Here is a 21,367-nt window from a genome sequence, read left to right as displayed (position 1 = left end):
TGACTAAGATAATCAGGGAAATAATCCTAAAATGGCCAGAAGCACTTCCTATTGGACTCTGCTATGGCAGATCTAGATCCCACAGAACTACAGGTTTTTCCCATCAAGGTCCTGATAAGGAGACTGATGAACCTGTTATCTGCTGTTCCTCTCGCTAAGAAGAGACTGTTTTTACTGTGAGTGGAAGACAATATGTAATTTATATGAAATATTAAAATTTCTAGGATGCTTTTTATGATTTCTTACTCCTAATTGTTTGTTCTTTTGAATAGGAACTGGAAGGCTACATGAGATGCGCTACATGAACCATCTGAGAAACTATGTTATGAATTTAAACATGGTGATTCTGTGTTGATTAACACTCTGGAAGGCTCTGCTCTCACTCTTAGGTGGAGAGGCCTGTACCTAGTGGTCCTGACTACAGGAATGGGTGTTAAGGCTCAACGTAAACCAGAGTGGATCCACGGCTTGAAGTGTAGACCTGGTCAGTGGGACCTGTACAACCAGCGAGCGCAGAAGATCCCTGCTGACAATGCTCACCTTAGTGGAATTCTGGATTGTGATTGGTCAGAAAGTGTTGATTAATTTTCTATAACAGCAGCCCTGACAGTAGTACGGCTGCAAATCACAGGTTTATATTAATGCATTATATTAACGATACATTATCATTTCTATAGCAATAGCTTATTCACAGGGATGTGTACAGAGGACACTCTGCGTAAATGGATTAAAAACTTGTGTAATTGTTGATGTGGTGAAGTTTCCTCTAAGGAGACGTTTGTTCAATATTTATGGAAGGAGTCTCCAGTGTCAGCGCTGAATGTTAATCTCCTGACAAGTTCTAGGTGTTAAGCAGAAAATAATGAGCAATAATTTAGAGTTTGTTCTGCACACATGCAAAGTTAATATATACACTCTTAGAATAAAGGGCTCTTCAAGGGTTAAAGGGCTCTTTAAGTGTTCTTAGTTTCCAAAAAAGGGTTCTACTTGGAACCATTCTGATTATTTTATTAGATTAGACTCTTAAGGTATTTATTTATATATTGATTTATTTATTTTAGTAAGAAAGTATGTATATTGTATACAGCCTTAATTGTTTTGCATTGTTTATTGCAGATATGACAAAAACGCTATTGTGTTTCTCCATTTCTTTCAATTGCGAGTGTTCCAGATTCCTCTGGAAAAAAAATATTAAATTTTAATTCCTTCACTTCAGAGAGGTAAGTCAAAGTTAACTTTATTATCATACTGCATATTGAAATGAGGTAGAGAGCCCTTGCATTGCAACATTACACACTTAAAAACAAGAAAAATACATTTAGGTATGTAAGGAAGATGCAAACACAAGGCAGAAACCCAGAAACAGTGCGGAAATACATTAGATGCAATCATTAATGAATGAAATGAATACTGTGAGTGAGTGCGTATTGGAGATTAGGGTTTGTGTTGCGCAATGCCGGTCTTGATGCCACCATGAACACACACTAACAGGACACATGCTGAGACATTCTCTGTTTTATTGTTTTATCCACAGGACTGATTGTATGTGGAGATTCAAAGGGTCACATGTGGTTTAATCAGATGCCGACCCTGAGCTCGTGGACCCCAAGGAAACCTGTGAGTCTGACTCTTGTCCATGTTGTGCAAATTTCTCATATTTTAGCTTTTCGCTGAAGTTTTACTCAACAAACTGCATCATTAACTTTTAATTATTTAAACAGGCTCTTTGTTACTGTGCCTTTAAGACCTGCCTTGATTTGATTACCTATCCTCTGTGACTTACATATGTGTGTGTACATGGTAGTGATGTCATAACCCTAGAGGTGTGTTTTGTAACTTTACATAGTCCAATTTTTCAGTCTTACTTTAAAAAAGAGAGAAAATCCAGGAATTTTCCACAATATACAGTACGTAGGTCCATTACTGGATTGCAGACTGCTGATTTGTGTTGTGCTGTTATAGGAAAATAATCAGCAACAGGGAAACTTAAAGCTACAGCTTTACTTCTGACTGCTATTGTCAGGACCAGAGTGGGATTCAAACCCAGGATCTCTAGGTACAGAGTAGGTTGAATAGTTTAATTGGGGAAGAGCAAAAAATGACAAGGAATGTCAGCAGGGTGACTTGTAGCAAAAGTCAAAAAATCCAAAAGGGAAAAAACCAGGCAAGCAAAAAACTCAAACAATGCAACACTCATAAGACATCAAAAATAAAACACAAAAAACAGGGCAAAAGATCCAAGGCAGGATTTTATCAGTCACAGTCCATAAAAAAACTAGCAAGGTAGTCATACATTTGAGGACTTTCAAAAGCAGAAAGCAGGGCAGAGACTTACACAGGGCCAAAACCAAGGCAGAGACTGAGCAAAGACTAACAAACAGGGCAACTTAAGTACACAGGAAAATGAGACACAGCTCAAACACATTAACTAGTCTGGAGCTCTAATAGAAAGTCCTCAGGGTCGCCATCAGGTGGCCAAAAAGCAGAATACAGTCTGAAACCTGATAGTTATAAAGCAATGACACTGGAGGCTCCTTCCAATGTAATATAAACCTGTGATTTGCACTACTGTCAGAGCTGCTGTTATAGAAAATAAATCAGCACCTTCTGACAGATCAGTGGACTGTGGTGTAAATATATAGAGTGGAGGAGTTTGAAGTTACTGAACCTACGCTGAAGTAAATGTGATGTGAATTCTGCAGGCGCACGGTGACAGGATCAGTGTGCTGCGTCTCACAGAGAGCATCATCATCTCAGCCTCGTACGACAAGACCATCAAACTGTGGGACAGAAACACAAAGAAACAGGTGTGTGTGTTTCTGTGGGTGTGTGTGTGTGTGTGTGTGTTGTGTTTAATTCGCTCGTCTCTCTCTCTCTCTCTCTCTCTCTCTCTCTCTCTATCAGTTGGGTTTGTTTGTGTGTGGCGCTCCGGTCGAGGTGCTGCAGGTGAACCCAAATGACCCGAGTCAGATCGTGTGTGGAGACGCACTGGGGAAGATCTACTTCCTGTCCTGGAGAGGATGATTAACACCTCCACACTGCACATACATCAGTAGCAGCAGTTTAACATTCAACACTCTGAGTTCTGAATTCATCACTTTACCACTTTGAGCAAGTGCAGTTTGGTACAAATTTGTTTTAACACACTGAATGTTCACAAGTAACCACTACACAAGTGCACTGTAACACTATGTTCTTATTCACGTAGCCCTGAACATGTTATTTTAAACTTTTAACACAATCCTGAGAAACATGGCCTGGTAACATCTCTGTATTTTTACCTTCATTAATAATGCCAAATATGAATATGCATGATATGCAAATTAGACCCACTCCCATGTCCTCCTGCCTTCTCAGATCACTGGCTGTGTTTTGGCATGTTATATTAAGGTTATGGTCATAAATGCTTTAATTAAATATGCTTTATTGTTGCATGATGATTATAATATTGTCTAATGAGTTGACTTAAAGGTAAAAGGTGGAAATTTTAATGGGATACAGCAATTGATTTGCTGCACTTCAAGAATAAAGCTCTTCACCACGAGTGCCACAATGAAATTATACTTTATTTTAAAAGTAATTTTGCTCGATTTGTACTTTGATTTTTGGGATAAATTACTGAATAACACTTCAAGAAGGTGTGGTTAGAAAGTATGTAATAGCTGATTTATTCTGTTAAAAGCCTCAATAAAGAATAATAAAAACACTGTGTTTATAAATGTCTAAAAGTGAAGATATAATCATAAAGCACTATAATGCATCAGGATTTATGTCAGTTAGGAGGTCTGAAATCACACAGGATGAAATTGCTGGACAATTACTATCAACAGATTTCTCTTGATAAAATATTTTATAGTAAATAATTATACAGAAGCTTATCCAAGGAATTATCATGCAAGACACAACATCTAAAATAAAAGACGCAGCAGTTTCAGTAAGTTTTATTATTTCTGAACAAATAGTCTTTGCCCAAGCCAAAACTTGAATTTTTGAGACATTGTAAATTTTTTTATATATTAAAATTTCCTTATGGTGCTGTTTGATAACACTTTTTTTCATGGAAAAATCCTACATTCTGCATTGAGATTATTTATGTAATTTATTAATCTGTAGAGTAGATGTGGTTGAAAAAAAAAATATAGTGTTACAGTTCGAAATGAAATCTGTCACCTCGGTTTTAATTTTACAAAAGCACTTTTACTAACATTTAATTTGGATCACATAACCTCATAGTAGAGTAAAAATAACAAATCTTGAACCCGGGGTACAGAGGCTGAGTGAATGTGGTGTGGACTCTGTGGAGGAGCCTCATCGTGTCAGAGACGCTGTAGAAGGACAGAGTTCCTGCACTGTGATCCACATACACTCCTATTCTGGAGGACGCTGGACCTTGGAGCTCAGTCTTAATGTTGTTGTGCCAGAAACAGACAGAGAAAGAATAACACTGCAGACTCCAGGACTGCTTGGTGTAACCAAACCCACATTCATTACTCTCTCCTTTCCTCCTGATATCTTTATATGAGACTGAAATGTCCACACCCATACCGTTCCACTCCACCTCCCAGTAACAGCGTCCACACACAGTCTCCTTACACAACACCTGAGCCCACGAATCAAATCTCTCTGGATGATCAGAGGACAGCTTGTCTGTCTTACTGCGAGTCACCGCTCTGTTCTTCTCAGACAGAATGAGCTGATGATGTGCTGTGTTGGGATCCAGAGTCAGATTAATGAAATCTAAAAAAAATAAAATGTCCACAAGTTAGATGTTAATCACAAGATTTATGAAACAGTGCCTAGCATCTTATTCAAGCCTCTTAAAATTCATGAGATTCATCTGGATTACAAATGACATACAGATTGTTCCAGGCAGTATTTTTGTCAGCAGACCTTTAAAAAAAAAAAAAAATGCTGCTTGCATAAGTATTCAACCCCTTCAGACTAGTACTTCATAGAACCACCTTTTGCTGCAATAAGAGCTTTAAGTCTGCTGTGGTTAGTTCCTACCAGCTTTGCACATTGTTTGGGAGTGATTTTCGGCCATTATTCCTGTCAAATTTGCTTCATGCTCTTCAGGTTGGTTGGATGTTGTTTCAAATTTTAGTGCTCCTTAGTCTTCATTTTCACTCCTTTTCTTCAGACTGACAGTCTCTTCAATGACACTTCAACTGAGGTGTTTTTTGTTCAAAAAAATGGGAGCTGTTTTAATATTTCACAGGTGAAGGCCAATTATAAGTCAGTTGTGTTCTCGTTAAGACAATATCTTTCATCTAGAGCTTTGGGAAACTGGGGGGTTAAATACTTACGCAAGCAACATTTTTCACTTTTTGATTTTCTTTGAAATACTTGCTGAGCAATAATGAATTTTGAGTTAAAAAACATGTACTGTAAGAAAACATGCATTTTCAAATTAAATACTGACAGGAAGAGTATGTGTATTTATCATTTGTGTGAGAGACACCTGGCTGTGTTTCCGTCCTCTGAATGTTGCTTCATAAGAAATAATTTTTTAATATTACAGAACATCAGTCATCATGTAAAAATTGATTAGATTTAGATAAACAATACAGATATGTTCATGTATCCTACACTATCTCCCAAAGTCTCTACCTACTAAAAGTGTGTGTGTGTGTGTTTTACACCTACACTGCAGAAAATCCGCTCTGCTCTTTGTTTCTGAAGGTAAAATCATCTGAACTGCTGCATCTGTGGAAACACAGAGACAAAATGGAGATGGAAAAATGATGCAGAAACAGTTTAAAGCATGAAAATGAAAAAATAGATTCCTCGCTGCCCTCAGACAGACAGCCCTCAGAGCCTCAACCAAATATTGGACAAAAATGTCTGAACATTAGTTCTTTAAATATTAAGCATTTACGATATTCAGCAATATTAGTTTCTGGATTTGATGTAACTTACAAGGTCAATGTTAATCTATTGTCGTAAAGGTAGTCTTGTTCCTGTCTATTTCTTATTCCTGGTACATGAATTCTTCTTTACTGTGATGCCAAACAAATGTTTTCAGTAGGAAAAGTTCTCTTACCACGTGGATCGATTTTTCTGAATTCCTCCTCACAGATTTCCTCAACTTGTTTTTTCAGATCTGAGAGAAATTTCCTCACTCCGTCAAATGAGAGATTGACAGTGAATCTGCGTGAGACCTCACATCCAGGAGGAACACAGAGAGATGGGAAACTCTACAGAGAGGATACAATAAAGAAATAGAAAAGTGTAGGAGAGGAACGAATAAATCTGAGACTCAATCAGACACAAAGACACACTTGTGATCTCAGACAGGAACATTTATTGTTGCTGTAATGAGCTTTTAGGAGGAAACTTTGTGAGGAACAGCGCCCTCTGTAGATCAGACAGTGAGTGTTACCTGGAGGAAGTGGATGTGATCGTGTGTGTGTGAAAGCTGCTCCAGCTCAGTGACTCTCCTCTTAAGATCAGCAATCTCCTGCTTCAGTTGCTTCAGGAGTCGTTCAGCTCGACTCAGTTCAGCTTCCTCCTGAGCTCTGATCAGCTTCTTCACCTCCGAGCACTTTTTCTCCATGGTGCTGACCAGCTCAGTAAAGATCCTCTCACTGTCATCTACTGCTGCCTGTGAATGCTCCTGTTATAACACACACACACACACACACACACACAAAATGGAGCGTTATTTAAACAGCAAAGAGAGAGAGAGAGAGAGAGAGAGACAGAGGGTGTGTGTGTGTGTGGGGGGGGGGGGGGGGGGGGGGGGGGGATTTTTTAGGGCATTCTCTTTTCTTACCTTAATAGAGTCCATAGTCTGTTTCAGCTTCTGCACCTTTTTCCTCTTCTTCTGCATTATCTGCCGGAATTTCATCTGCTTCTGCTTTAGCTCATTCTGAGACCAAATAAAACACATTTAATTATTTCTGCATCAGGAGATCAGTGTGTCAATAATATCTGCAAATACAAACATGAAGTTCACTCATGTTATACAGATGTCAGGTGGCAGAGATGGCTGCAAGTACATGCAGGCTTTATTGCATCAGGTGAACAAATTCAAAGACTTAGTCAAAAACAGAGTAAACAAATCAGGCTAGGGTTAGACAACAACCAACAACCAGCACAAAACCAGCATAAAAAAACAGAGAACATTAAAGAGAATAAGAATATCACTGATATATTATAGTTTAAAAAATAAAATAAAATAAAAAAATGTCAGCATGAATGAAATTGTGCACTTTTATGTACTGAGTTCTGGTTTTGTTTGAAAGTGGCGTCTGGGAGAAATAACAATGTTACTTCTGTTATAGATGTACATTACATTAAGGTATTCCATAAATATTCACATAAATACACACTCCACATCTCCAGGTCCAGCGTAACAGTGAGCAGGAGAAGCAGCTTGGTGTTCAGTCTTCTTCAGTTTCTCCACCACTTCAGCCAGCATGTTGTTACTGCGTAGAACAGGCCTTGGAGTGAAAGTCTCTCTACAGTGGGGGCAGCTGTAGACGCCCTTCAGATCCTCCTCATCCCAGAAGCCATTAATACACACCTTACAGAAATTGTGGCCACAAGGAGTAGTCACAGGATCCTTCGGGAGAATAAGACACACTGGACAGTTAAACTGACCCTGATCCATTGAAATAGTGTCCTCTGCCATTTTCTTGCACTCACACATTGAGATATATATATATATATATATATATATATATATATATATATATATATAGAGAGAGAGAGAGAGAGAGAGAGTGAGAGAGAGAGAGACAGAGAGAGAGAGAGAGAGAGAGAGAGGCACTTTGAGTTTGCTGAGTTTCGTTTTCTCAAAAGAGAGCTTACTGGTTCTGTGTGTGTAGGAGTGTACCAGAGAGAGTAGGCGTGGCCTTAAACTCAAAGGAAGTTCATGCTTTAAAGAAAAGGTGTAGAGAATTTCTAAATTTAAATTAGCTTTCCTGTGATTTAAAGATTCATTAAAGATTCAAGATTCATTCATGACCACATATTACATTATTGAATGTGTTTTTGCATCACCGTTGGAATGTTTATGCATAAAAAGTAATTGACAGCACAACATTGTTATAATGCTGCAGTTAGCAACAAAAATGGCACATTTCACAAAAGTTTTTAAAATGTATCCTTGGAGCTGATCCAAGCATCATCAATACTGAAATTCTTCAGTATAGCACTTAAAACAGTGAAACTACTTAATCACTGAACTTGAATTTTTCCACTTTCAATGGGAGGAAAGTTAGTTAAAGCAAGGGGAATGTCCCTTGGTAATTCCCTGAAAGTCTCTTTGCATGCTAACTTGCCTGATCTGGTGCAGTGTTAAAGTTGGGGGCTTGTAATTCAGATAAACCATCCTGTGAGAAATTATATTGTGCAGCATGTGGCTTTACTAGGCAGAGATGTATAGAAATATTATATAGATCTATATAAACTCAATGCCTCTTGGCAACACAGCACATGTCTGCTCAGATACGTTACGGATATGAGGCGAACATTCTTTGTTCTCCTCATATTACTGTATCCTTATATTACTCAATCCTGATAATCTCTTCTGATTCTAATGGAGGTGACTCAATATTGCATGATTGTTGTGCTGTGGTAGATTAAGTCACTTGCATGTGGCCAGACTTAGCTCAAACACCTCTGGATCATCCAGATTTGATTTTTATGCTATTTTGACAGATCATGATGTTGATGATGTTGAAACCTATGCAACCACAAGGCATTTTGGCCTAAGTAGCCGAACTCTTTGCTCTCATGTGTGCATGCATTTGTGCATGCAAATATTAAAATTTGATGATTTTTATGATTTCCTACTCAATTGTTTGTTCTTTTGAATAGGAACTGGAAGGCTACATGAGATGCGCTGCCCGAACCATCTGAGAAACTATGTTATGAATTTAAACATGGTGATTCTGTGTTGATTAACACTGGAAGGCTCTGCTCTCACTCTTAGGTGGAGAGGCCTGTACCTAGTGGTCCTGACTACGGGAATGGGTGTTAAGGCTCAAAGTAAACCAGAGTGGATCCACGGCTTGAAGTGTAGACCTGGCCAGTGGACCTTGTACAACCAGCGAGAACAGCAGATCCCTGCTGACAATGCTCACCTTAGTTAACAAATGCTATAAAAATTTTTTGAGACATTAAATGCAGACATTACATCTTTAAGGCATGCATAACTGTCAAAGCTTTCACTGAGCCTGTTCTAGCCTACATTAAGTTGATTCAACTGGATAAAAAAATTGAAGTCATAAATGATATAAAGATTTTGTATGTCTTTGCATCACTGTTTCTTACCTACTATTTTTTTATGACCACACCTGGAGTTGGGGTCCATCTTCAGGTCAAGATCACCCAATATTTCTTTCCTTTCGTCTGAGCTATCTACTGCCTCTTTAACAATTTCTTGACTGGTTTGAATGATACTTTGTGATTGTTTGAATCTGAGGAAATTGAAACTGAAATGTAAAATGAGATGCCTCTATGCTCTCTATGATGTAGAAACTTGTGTATGCCCTTTCTATACAATTATGAATATTCATTATTTTGTAACCTATGAGAAATTGTTTACACCTCACTATGGAAGAAGGCTATTCCTTCTTTGATCATGGGCTCACTTCTCTGGTATAGCTGAAGTGATAACTCACTGCTGATGTACTGCTGTATCTCATTTTGATCTATAAGATTGTCTTCTGGTTTTATTTGGGGAATAGGGAAAATTCTCCCACACTGATTAAACAGCTACTGCTTTTCATACCTATGCACACCCGGTCTGTCAACAGTGCTCTCAAAATTTGTTTAGCCTATTTCTTTAATTGTGTGAATATATTATTGTCATTTTAGCAGTTTGCAGTTAAAGGAATCCTGAACATCGGGGGTACTGCAGCACCCGCAGACCCCTACTTTTTCTGTCTTTGAGCCCTTTCCATCTATAAAAGTTCACAGCCTTTCCGTCTCTTGCAGCCCATTACATCAGCTCTATCCTCTAAAGTATTGCAGATGCTCTCTGTCCTCATCTGAAGCATCACAGACATCCTCTCTTTCTTTCTGAAGCATTGAAATTGTGCTTTCTCCTTCTATCTGTCTGAGTGTTGGGAATTGACGGAAATGGTGAAAACGGCCTGTGGCTGTTGAGAGAAGGACACGACATGATTAAACTAGCTTACCTGGTTAGTGAACACACACACACACACACACACACACACACACAGACACACTCGCTGACACTCTACACCAGTATGCTAAACTAATACATATTTACTGCAGCTGAGTACAAAAGTTTGCACACCCCTTTAATAAGGTACCTCTAGTTTACACTTAAACAAAACAGATTTCCATGTTCGTTTGATTGGTATTTTACGACACACAGCCAAAAAGTTACAGCAGCTGGGTGTCAGAAGTCATCTTTATCAGCAACCTAAATTTTTTTTAATGTTTTTATTGTTTTTAACGTTATTAAGATTGTCAATTTGTGATCACTTTATTAAGTCTTATGTAAGGGGTGAAAAGCTCAAACTCTCAAAAGTATCGATAACAAAAACAGATCATGAGGTGAATGTGAAATAGAATACACACGCTTACACCACAGCACTGTTGATATTCTGGATTGTGATTGGTAAGAGTTTAGAATTTGGGTATTTGAGTTTTGAGTTTAGGTATTTAGAGTTTGTTCTGCACACATGCAAAGTTAATATATACACTCTTAGAATAAAGGGCTCTTCAAGGGTTCATTGCATAATTAAGTGTTCTTAGTTTCCAAAAAAGCGTTCTACTTGGAACCTTTCTGATTATTTTATTAGATTAGACTCTTAAAGTATTTATTTATTTATTTATTTTAGTAAGAAAGTACATTTATTGTATTCAGCCTTAATTTATTTTGCATTCTTTATTGCAGATATCACAAAAAGTGTATTGTGTTTCTCCATTTCTTTCAATTGCAAGCCAAAAAAATATTAAGTTTTAATTCCTTCACTTCAGAGATGTAAGTCAAAGTTAACTTTATTATCATACTGCATATTGAAATGAGGTAGAGAGCCCTTGCACTGCAACATTACACACTTAAAAACAAGAAAAATACACTTAGGTATGTAAGGAAGATGCAAACACATGTTACGTTAAATGCAATCATTAATGAATGAAATGAATACTGTGAGTGAGTGCGTATTGGAGATCAGGGTTTGTGTTGTGCAATGCCCGTCTTTATGCCACCATGAACACACGCTCATTAACAGGACACATGCTGAGTTATTCTCTGTTTTACTGTTTTATCCACAGGACTGATTGTATGTGGAGATTCAAAGGGTCACATGTGGTTTAATCAGATGCCGACCCTGAGCTCGTGGACCCCAAGGAAACCTGTGAGTCTGACTCTTGTCCATGTTGTGCAAATTTCTCATATTTTAGTTTTTTTTACTTAAGTTTTACTCAGCAATCTGCATCATTAACTTTTAATAATTTAAACAGGCTCTTTGTTACTGTGTCTTTAAGACCTGCCTTGATTTGATTGCCTATCCTCTGTGACTTACATATGCGTGTGTACATGGTAGTGATGTCATAACCCTAGAGGTGTGTTTTGTAACTTTACATAGTCCAAATTTTCAGTCTTATTTTAAAAGAGAGAGAAAATCATCTCTAGGTTACGCATGTAACCATGGTTCCCCGAGGGAACGAGACGCTGCGTCGAAACACTATGGGAATGCCTTCAGCGTGACCACACTCTGAATCACATGTGTAATCAGTCCAATGGATGGGCGAGACGTCACGGGCGGGGTGATGTAGCGACCAGGAAGCTTAAAAGTACGTGCGGTGGATACAGCGGCAGCTTCTGAGAAATGAAGCAAGCGCTCACAGGGATGCCGGAAGTATGGCACTGAGACGCAGCGTCTCGTTCCCTCGGGGAACCATGGTTACATGCGTAATCTAGAGACAGTTTCCTCTGTGAGGGTACTCTGGATTGAAGAATGGCCTCAACAACCTTGGTTGAGAGACTGGAAGCTACGAGTTGTGCCCCCTCAGAGGCCACACCCACAGCTTCCCCCACTCCGGGCGGGGGTGGACCCGCCTGTGAGAGGAGAGCCCTCCTGACAGGAATCTCCCATGTAGAGCCGTCGAGAAGGAAAATCAGGTCCGAGAGCCATACTCGGCCCGGCCAGAACGGGGCTACTAGCAACGGACCCCATCCCTGCGCACTCTCTCCAGAACTCCCGGGAGCATAGCGATCGGGGGAAAGGCGTACAGATGAAGCCTCGGCCACATCTGTACCATGGCATCCAGTCCGAGAGGAGCTGGATGAGTCAGAGAGAACCAGAGGGGACAGTGTGATGTCTCCTGAGATGCAAACAGATCCACCTGAGCCAGGCCAAACACTCTCCATATCTGCTTCACCACCTCAGGGGGAAGCCTCCATTCCCCGGGTCTCGGCCCCTGCCTCGACAGGATGTCTGCTCCCATATCGAGATGTCCAGGGATGTAAACTGCTCTCAGCGAGAGGAGTTTCCCCTGGGACCACACAAGGATCTGGTGTGCCAGCCTGTAAAGGGGGCACGAACGCAGACCTCCCTGGTGGTTGATGTAAGAGACCTCCGCTGTGTTGTTGGTGTGCACCAACACATGGCAATCTCTTAGGTCTGGGAGAAAGTGTTTCAATGCTAGAAACACGGCCATCATCTCCAGGCAGTTGATGTGCCATGAGAGATGGCGGCCGCTCCACAGTCCGCAGGCTGAACGGCCACTCGTGGCCGCTCATGGCTGCTCCCCAACCGGTGAGAGATGCGTCCGTTGCTAGCATTACACGGTGACAAGGAGCTCCCAGCACCGGGCCCTGAGACAAGAACCAAGGATCTCTCCACATGTCATAAGCATGTAGGCATCGCTGCGTGACCTTGATCATGTGAAGCGGGTTTACCCTCGGGAAGAACCCCATTGGTCTTGAGCCACCACTGTAGGGGTCTCATGTACAGCAGGCCAAAAGGTTGGACGCAGCTGCCATCAGACCCAGCAGTTTCTGGAACTGCTTTACAGTGAGTGACCGGGCTTCTCTCACTCTCGTGACTGCTGTGAGGATCGACTCGATCCGAGCAGGAGACAGACGTGCCTGCATTGTGGTCGAATCCCACACCATGCCCAGATAAGTGGTTCTCTGTACTGGAGTAAGCACACTTTTCTTGGCATTTAGTCTTAACCCCAGCTCTTTCATGTGGGCGAGAACGACATCTTGATGCCGAACTGCTGCCTGCTCCGATTGAGCTAATATCAACCAATCGTCGATATAATTCAGTATGCGGATGCCCCGGAGTCGCAGAGGAGCCAGAGCAGCACCCACACACTTTGTGAAAGTGCGGGGTGAAAGTGCCAGGCCCAAACGGAAGAACCCGATATTGGTAAGCTTCACCCCCGAAAGCAAACCTCAGGAACTTCCTGTATTGGGGAAGGACGGAGATATGGAAGTATGAGTCTTTTAGATTGATCGTGACAAACCAGTCCTCGGAGCTGATCTGAGACACGACTTGTTTGATTGTGAGCATCCTGAACTTCAGTCGCACGACTGAGCGGTTCAATTGACGCAGATCTAAAATGGGACGCAACCCTCCATCCTTCTTTGGAACGATGAAGTACCAGCTGTAGAACCCGGACTCTCTGTCGTGAGGAGGGACCACCTTGATGGCCTCCTTCCTCAAGAGAGGGTTTACTTCTTGTTCCATTACCAGAGCCTGCTCGGGGCCCACCAGAGTGGGAAGAACCCCACAAAAACGAGGCAGGGGAGAACCAAATTGGATTCGGTAGCCTCTCTCTACAGTATGCAGGACCCATTCAGACACATTTGGCAGAAGTTTCCACACTGCCAAATAGTCTACTAAGGGAACCAGTCTCATGAGACTGACCTCTGTTGTAATGAGAGCGGCTAGCTGCTCTGGAGACCTCCGAAGAGGTAGCGAGCCTCCCGGTACCGCTACGTTCCCGGGCGGAAACTGAGAGAAGTGCCCGCCGGAGACCGCTGCACCCGGAAGCACCATGGGTGGCAGGGCTTCGATACTGAGGAGACTGTATCCTGGTAGTTGTTGACCGATTCTCCAAAGCCTGTCGACTTCTTCCCTTAAAAGGCCTCTCTTCCACCTTGGAGACAGCGGAGCTCTTGTTTAACCATGTTTTCAGGAACTTCGTCCTCCCTGAAGATATTGTGACCGAGGTCCCCAGTTTATATCCAGGGTGTGGAGGGCCTTTTTCAATCTCTTAGGTGTGACCGTGAGCCTGTCCTCTGGCTACCATCCTCAGTGCAACAGCCAAACTGAGAGAAAGATCCAAGAAATCAGCCGCTTCCTGAGAACATTCTGCCACAGCCACCAGACCTCCTGGAGTCGGTTCCTCACTTGGGCCGAGTACGCACAGGACTCCCTCGGTCAACCTGCCACGGGCCTAACCCCATTTCAATGCGTACTTGACTTCCAACCCCCTCTTTTCCCATGGACTGGGGAGCCATCAGAGGTGCCAGCGGTTGACCATTGGTTCCAGGAGAGCGAGAGGGTCTGGGAAGCAGCTCATCACCACCTGCAACGGGCAGTGCACCATCAGAAGGTCCATGCTGATGCTCAGAGGATTGAAATGCCCAACTTCCAACCGGGGCAGAAGGTGTGGCTCTCCACTGGAGACTGCACCTGCCCTGCAAAAAGCTAAGTCCCAGATTCATTGGTCCCTTCCCCATAATGTAACACATTAACCCTGTTACATATCGGTTACAGCTCGGTTACAAAATACATCCTGCTTTCCATGTCTCTTTTCTCAAACCATATCACCCTCCTGTTTCTGATTCCTCCACAGAGCCTGATCCTGTGAACGATCCTCCTCTCCTGATGATCCTGGATGACCAGCCAGTATATGCCATCAGAGAAATACTGAGCTCCCGACGCCACAGAGGTCGCCTCGAATACCTCATAGACTGGGAAGGTTACGGGCCTGAAGAACAATCTTGGGTATCCAGGGAGGATATCCTAGACCCAGCCCTCCTGGCGGGGAATAGGATAAAAAACAAGGAATAGACCTCTTCTCTGTGAGTACCTGTGTTCATTTGAAGCTCCTCTACGTCTCCCTACGTTTTCTCCAGCGTTTCTCTTCCAAGACATGTGAGGTGTGTGCTCCTTTCCCTCAGTCATTTACCTAGTGTCTCTATCTGTGTTACCCACCAGCCTGCAGTATTTATCTTTGTGTTTACCCTGTCTTTGCATACCCATTGTTTGTCAAATCCTTTAATAAATTTGTGTTGGGTTCTCACCTTTGTCTCCGAGTCTGGTATATCCTGACATCAGGATTTATGTCAGTTAGGAGGTCTGAAATCACACAGGATTAAATTGCTGGACAATTACTATCAACAGATTTTTCTTGATAAAATATTTTATAGTAAATAATTAAACAGAAGCTTATCCAAGGAATTATCACGCAAGACACAACATCTAAAATAAAAGTGGCTTTTGCACACAGGAGGTGTTTCCACCAGTAGCAGCACAGAAAGAAACAGCAGTTTCAGTAAGTTTTATTATTTCTGAACAAATAGTCTTTGCCGAAGCCCAAACTTGAACTTTTGAGACATTGTAAATTTTTTTAAAATCGGTATAAAAAAATCTCCTAATAGTGCATACAGTTACTGTTTAACACTTTTTTCCCTAGAAAAATCGTACATTCTGCATTGAGATTATTTATGTAGTTTATTAATCTATATAATAGATGTGGTTGAAAAAATAGCATTACAGTTCGAAATGAAATCTGTCACCTCGGTTTTAATTTTACAAAAGCACTTTTACTAACATTTAATTTGGATCACATAACCTCATAGTAGAGTAAAAATAACAAATCTTGAACCCGGGGTACAGAGGCTGAGTGAATGTGGTGTGGACTCTGTGGAGGAGCCTCATCGTTTCAGAGACGCTGTAGAAGGACAGAGTTCCTGCACTGTGATCCACACACACTCCTATTCTGGAGGACGCTGGACCTTGGAGCTCAGTCTTAATGTTGTTGTGCCGGAAAGATACAGAGGAAGAAGAACACCGCAGACTCCAGGACTGACTGTTGCGTCCAAACACACACTTGATACTCCCTCCTTTCCTCCTGATATCTTTATATGAGACTGAAATGTCCACACCCACACCGTTCCACTCCACCTCCCAGTAACAGCGTCCACACACACTCTCCTTACACAACACCTGAGAACACGAATCAAATCTCTCTGGATTATCAGAGGACAGCTTGTCTGTCTTACTGCGAGTCACCGCTCTGTTCCTCTTAGACAGAATGAGCTGATGATGTGCTGTGTTGGGATCCAGAGTCAGATTAATGAAATCTAAAACAATAAAATGTCCACAAGTTAGATATTAATCAAAAGATTTATGAAACAGTGCCTAGCATCTTATTCAAGCCCCTTAAAATTCATGAGATTCACCTGGATTACAAATGACATACAGATTGTTCCAGGCAGTATTTTTGTCAGCAGATCTTTAAAAAGATGCTTACATAAGTATTCAACCCCTTCAGACTAGTACTTCATAGAACCACCTTTTGCTGCAATAAGAGCTTTAAGTCTGCTGTGGTTAGTTCCTACCAGCTTTGCACATTGTTTGGGAGTGATTTTCGGCCATTATTCCTGTCAAATTTGCTTCATGCTCTTCAGGTTGGTTGGATGTTGTTTCAAATTTTAGTGCTCCTTAGTCTTCATTTTCAATGACACTTCAACTGAGGTGTTTTTTGTTCAAAAAAATGGGAGCTGTTTTTAATATTTCACAGGTGAAGGCCAATTATAAGTCAGTTGTGTTCTCGTTAAGACAATATCTTTCATCTGGAGCTTTGGGAAACTGGGGGGTTAAATACTTACGCAAGCAACATTTTTCACTTTTTGATTTTCTTTGAAATACTTGCTGAGCAATAATGAATTTTGAGTTAAAAAACATGTACTGTAAGAAAACATGCATTTTCAAATTAAATACTGACAGGAAGAGTATGTGTATTTATCATTTGTGTGAGAGACACCTGGCTGTGTTTCCGTCCTCTGAATGTTGCTTCATAAGAAATAATTTTTTAACATTACAGAACATCAGTCATCATGTAAAAATTGATTAGATTTAGATAAACAATACAGATATGTTCATGTATCCTACACTATCTCCCAAAGTCTCTACCTACTAAAAGTGTGTGTGTGTGTGTGTGTGTTTTACACCTACACTGCAGAAAATCCGCTCTGCTCTTTGTTTCTGAAGGTAAAATCATCTGAACTGCTGCATCTGTGGAAACACAGAGACAAAATGGAGATGGAAAAATGATGCAGAAACAGTTTAAAGCATGAAAATGAAAAATTAGATTCCTCGCTGCCCTCAGACAGACAGCCCTCAGAGCCTCAACCAAATATTGGCCAAAAATGTCTGAACATTAGTTCTTTAAATATGTTTCATAACTTTAAAACATGAGAACAAGCAATCACTTTTCCCAGGTGACGCTCTAATAATGTGTTTTTACTTTCTGATGGACTTCATGTAGGAATTAAGGCAGGATTCTAACTGCTGGTGAGGTGATTACAGTTTATCATTGTTTACTGCTGATTATTTTCTGTTTAACTTGACCTCAGTTCTTAGCATATTTATAATAAGCATTTACGATATTCAGCAATATTAGTTTCTGGATTTGATGTAACTTACAAGGTCAATGTTAATCTATTGTCGTAAAGGTAGTCTTGTTCCTGTCTATTTCTTATTCCTGGTACATGAATTCTTCTTTACTGTGATGCCAAACAAATGTTTTCAGTAGGAAAAGTTCTCTTACCACGTGGATCGATTTTTCTGAATTCCTCCTCACAGATTTCCTCAACTTGTTTTTTCAGATCTGAGAGAAATTTCCTCACTCCGTCAAATGAGAGATTGACAGTGAATCTGCGTGAGACCTCACATCCAGGAGGAACACAGAGAGATGGGAAACTCTACAGAGAGGATACAATAAAGAAGGAGAAAAGTGTAGGAAAGGAACGAATGAATCTGAGACTCAATCAGACACAAAGACACACTTGTGATCTCAGACAGGAACATTTATTGTTGCTGTAATGAGCTTTTAGGAGGAAACTTTGTGAGGAACAGCGCCCTCTGTAGATCAGACAGTGAGTGTTACCTGGAGGAAGTGGATGTGATCGTGTGTGTGTGAAAGCTGCTCCAGCTCAGTGACTCTCCTCTTAAGATCAGCAATCTCCTGCTTCAGTTGCTTCAGGAGTCGTTCAACTCGACTTAGTTCAGCTTCCTCCTGAGCTCTGATCAGCTTCTTCACCTCCGAGCACTTTTTCTCCATGGTGCTGACCAGCTCAGTAAAGATCCTCTCACTGTCATCTACTGCTGCCTGTGAATGCTCCTGTTATAACACACACACACACACACACACACAAAATGGAGCGTTATTTAAACAGCAAAGAGAGAGAGAGAGAGAGAGAGACAGAGGGTGTGTGTGTGTGTGTGTGTGTGTGTGTGTGTGGGGGGGGGGGGGGGGGGATTTTTTAGGGCATTCTCTTTTCTTACCTTAATAGAGTCCATAGTCTGTTTCAGCTTCTGCACCTTTTTCCACTTCTTCTGCATTATCTGCCGGAATTTCATCTGCTTCTGCTTTAGCTCATTCTGAGACCAAATAAAACACATTTAATTATTTCTGCATCAGGAGCTCAGTGTGTCAATAATATCTGCAAATACAAACATGAAGTTCACTCATGTTATACAGATGTCAGGTGGCAGAGATGGCTGCAAGTACATGCAGGCTTTATTGCATCAGGTGAACAAATTCAAAGACTTAGTCAAAAACAGAGTAAACAAATCAGGCTAGTGTTAGACAACAACCAACAACCAGCACAAAACCAGCATAAAAAAACAGAGAACATTAAAGAGAACAAGAGTATCACTGGTATATTATAGTTTAAAAAATAAAATAAAAAAAAGAAATTCTCAACATGAATGAACTTGTGCACTTTTATGTACTGAGTTCTGGTTTTGTTTGAAAGTGGCGTCTGGGAGAAATAACAATGTTACTTCTGTTATAGATGTACATTACATTAAGGTATTCCAGAAATATTCACATAAATACACTGTGAATCCACTCGCATTCAGACAGATAAAATTCTTACTTTTTACCTGTAGACCATTCAGTGGAGTTATGAAATTACTGATGTTTGTGAGAAAGGCTGCGTCTGAAGCTGAGTTCTTCCTACATCGTCCTAATGAACTTGCTATAAAACTCTATCTCTCTTTCTCCACTAATGACAAGTTTCCGCATGACTAGGCTCTGCACCAACCACATCAAATGCAAACACATGTTCAATTGAAATTTGTAATATAAAAATGTCTAAAATAAAATGCATTAGAAACTACTACACAGAAAATAATATAAACAAGTAACACACCAGTAAAACTGTTACAGAGCTTTAACACAGTCACGTGTACACGCTAGTTACAAAATACTGTTAAAAGGTTGTTGGGTGTTGGCTGTTCGAAGAACACTGAATAGTCTGACCTGTTTCACACTTCCTTACCAACAACCCACTGACTTCTAATAAAAATTCACTTCACAGTGAATAACAGCCATATAACCAAATCCAAGCAACTGAATAGAAATTAAGATAGTACTAGAATTTGTATAAATATTTAATTGAAAAAAGTATAATGACATGCAGTTCTTACCTGTTTTTCAGTTCTTTCTGCTTTAGTTGAAACCGTATCGTGGCCTTTGTGTTCATCTATCATACACAAATAACAGATGAAGCTTTGGTCAGTACGACAGTAGATATCAATCAGTTTGTCGTGTTGAGAGCAGATCTTCTCTTGGAGCTCTGCACAGGCTTCCACTAATTTGTGCTTCTTAAAGGCAGGAGACTGATAGTGAGGTTGAAGATGATCTTCACAGTAGGAGGCCTGACACACCAGACAGGAATTAACAGCTTTGCGTTTTCTCCCAATGCAGGAATCACACTCCACATCTCCAGGTCCAGCGTAACAGTGAACAGTAGAAGCAGCTTGGTGTTCGGTCTTCATATTCTCCACCACTTCAGCCAGCACGTTGTTACTGCGTAGAACAGGCCTTGGAGTGAAAGTCTCTCTACAGTGGGGGCAGCTGTTGATGCCCTTCAGATCCTCCTCATCCCAGAAGCCATTAATACACTCCTTACAGAAATTGTGGCCACAAGGAGTAGTCACAGGATCCTTCAGGAGAATAAGACACACTGGACAGTTAAACTGACCCTGATCCATTGAAATACTGGCCTCTGCCATTTTCTTGCACTCACACAGAGAGAGAGAGAGAGAGAGAGAGAGAGAGGCACTTTGAGTTTGCTGAGTTTCGTTTTCTCAAAAGAGAGCTTACTGGTTCTGTGTGTGTAGGAGTGTGACAGAGAGAGTAGGCGTGGCCTTAAACTCAAAGGAAGTTCATGCTTTAAAGAAAAGGTGTAGAGAATTTTTTAATTTTTAAATTTCCTGTGATTTAAAGATTCATTAAAGATTTAAAATTCATTCATGACCACATATTACAATGTGTTTTTGCATCACCGTTGGAATGTTTGTGCATAAAAAGTAATTGACAGCACAACATTGTTATAATGCTGCAGTTAGCAACAAAAATGGCACATTTCACAAAGGTTTTTAAAATGTATCCTTGGAGCTGATCCAAGCATCATCAATACTGAAATTCATCAGTATAGCACTTAAAACAGTGAAATTACTTAATCATTGAACTTGAATTTTTCCACTTTCAATGGGAGGAAAGTTAGCTAAAGCAAGGGGAATGTCCCTTGGTAATTCCCTGAAAGTCTCTTTGCATGCTAACTTGCCTGATCTGGTGCAGTGTTAAAGTTGGGGGCTTGTAATTCAGATAAACCATCCTGTGAGAAATTATATTGTGCAGCATGTGGCTTTACTAGGCAGAGATGTATAGAAATATTATATAGATCTATATAAACTCAATGCCTCTTGGCAACACAGCACATGTCTGCTCAGATACGTTACGGATATGAGGCGAACATTCTTTGTTCTCCTCATATTACTGTATCCTTATATTACTCAATCCTGATAATCTCTTCTGATTCTAATGGAGGTGACTCAATATTGCATGATTGTTGTACTGTGGTAGATTAAGTCACTTGCATGTGGCCAGACTTAGCTCAAACACCTCTGGATAATCCAGATTTGATTTTTATGCTATTTTGACAGATCATGATGTTGATGATGTTGAAACCTATGCAACCACAAGGCATTTTGGCCTAAGCAGCTGAACTCTTTGCTCTCATGTGTGCATGCATTCTGGAAGAGAAAGACTGTTACACTTACTGGCTCTACCTATGTTTTTTTATGTCTAGTACATGATTTTGGTCAAATTTGGAAGCACTGTA

General features: G+C 40.7%; 2 protein-coding genes across 2 annotated transcripts; one reads left to right on the top strand and one right to left on the bottom strand.

The window, feature by feature from the left end:
* The first annotated feature begins 1,472 nt into the window (after positions 1-1,472).
* On the top strand, positions 1,473-3,706 carry LOC128320139 (telomerase protein component 1-like). Its single transcript, XM_053239764.1, has 3 exons — positions 1,473-1,617; positions 2,703-2,807; positions 2,905-3,706. Exons 1-3 carry the CDS (start codon positions 1,567-1,569, stop codon positions 3,022-3,024), a joined length of 276 nt encoding a protein of 91 aa, XP_053095739.1. The 5' UTR covers positions 1,473-1,566; the 3' UTR covers positions 3,025-3,706.
* A 138-nt stretch (positions 3,707-3,844) lies between these two features.
* LOC113539310 (uncharacterized) lies at positions 3,845-20,340 on the bottom strand. The gene is made up of 18 exons (XM_053239571.1): positions 19,668-20,340; positions 18,519-18,614; positions 18,121-18,354; positions 17,782-17,935; positions 17,187-17,246; positions 15,785-16,312; positions 15,251-15,305; positions 14,775-14,934; positions 14,352-14,674; positions 13,903-14,097; positions 13,311-13,602; positions 12,695-12,805; positions 12,334-12,483; positions 6,776-6,871; positions 6,383-6,616; positions 6,044-6,197; positions 5,647-5,706; positions 3,845-4,737 (listed from the first exon to the last, which is right to left on the bottom strand). The coding sequence occupies exons 1-18, from the start codon at positions 20,253-20,255 to the stop codon at positions 4,208-4,210; spliced, it is 4,020 nt and encodes a 1,339-aa protein (XP_053095546.1). The 5' UTR covers positions 20,256-20,340; the 3' UTR covers positions 3,845-4,207.
* Positions 20,341-21,367: the final 1,027 nt, after the last annotated feature.

Source organism: Pangasianodon hypophthalmus, chromosome 14 (assembly GCF_027358585.1).
Source record: "Pangasianodon hypophthalmus isolate fPanHyp1 chromosome 14, fPanHyp1.pri, whole genome shotgun sequence".
Taxonomy (NCBI): Eukaryota; Metazoa; Chordata; class Actinopteri; order Siluriformes; family Pangasiidae; genus Pangasianodon; species Pangasianodon hypophthalmus.
The sequence above is the reverse complement of the archived record's forward strand: the minus strand, read 5'-3'. Positions and strand labels throughout refer to the sequence as shown.

Coding starts and splice junctions, on each gene's coding strand:
- LOC128320139 (XM_053239764.1), top strand. CDS start 1,567: ATGTGGTTTAATCAGATGCCGACCCTGAGCTCGTGGACCCCAAGGAAA. Junction 1,618..2,702: donor CGTGGACCCCAAGGAAACCT/GTGAGTCTGACT, acceptor TGAATTCTGCAG/GCGCACGGTGACAGGATCAG. Junction 2,808..2,904: donor ACAGAAACACAAAGAAACAG/GTGTGTGTGTTT, acceptor TCTCTCTATCAG/TTGGGTTTGTTTGTGTGTGG.
- LOC113539310 (XM_053239571.1), bottom strand. CDS start 20,255: ATGGCAGAGGCCAGTATTTCAATGGATCAGGGTCAGTTTAACTGTCCA. Junction 12,484..12,694: donor GGCCGTTCAGCCTGCGGACT/GTGGAGCGGCCG, acceptor GTGTGGTCCCAG/GGGAAACTCCTCTCGCTGAG. Junction 6,617..6,775: donor AGACTATGGACTCTATTAAG/GTAAGAAAAGAG, acceptor GTGTTATAACAG/GAGCATTCACAGGCAGCAGT.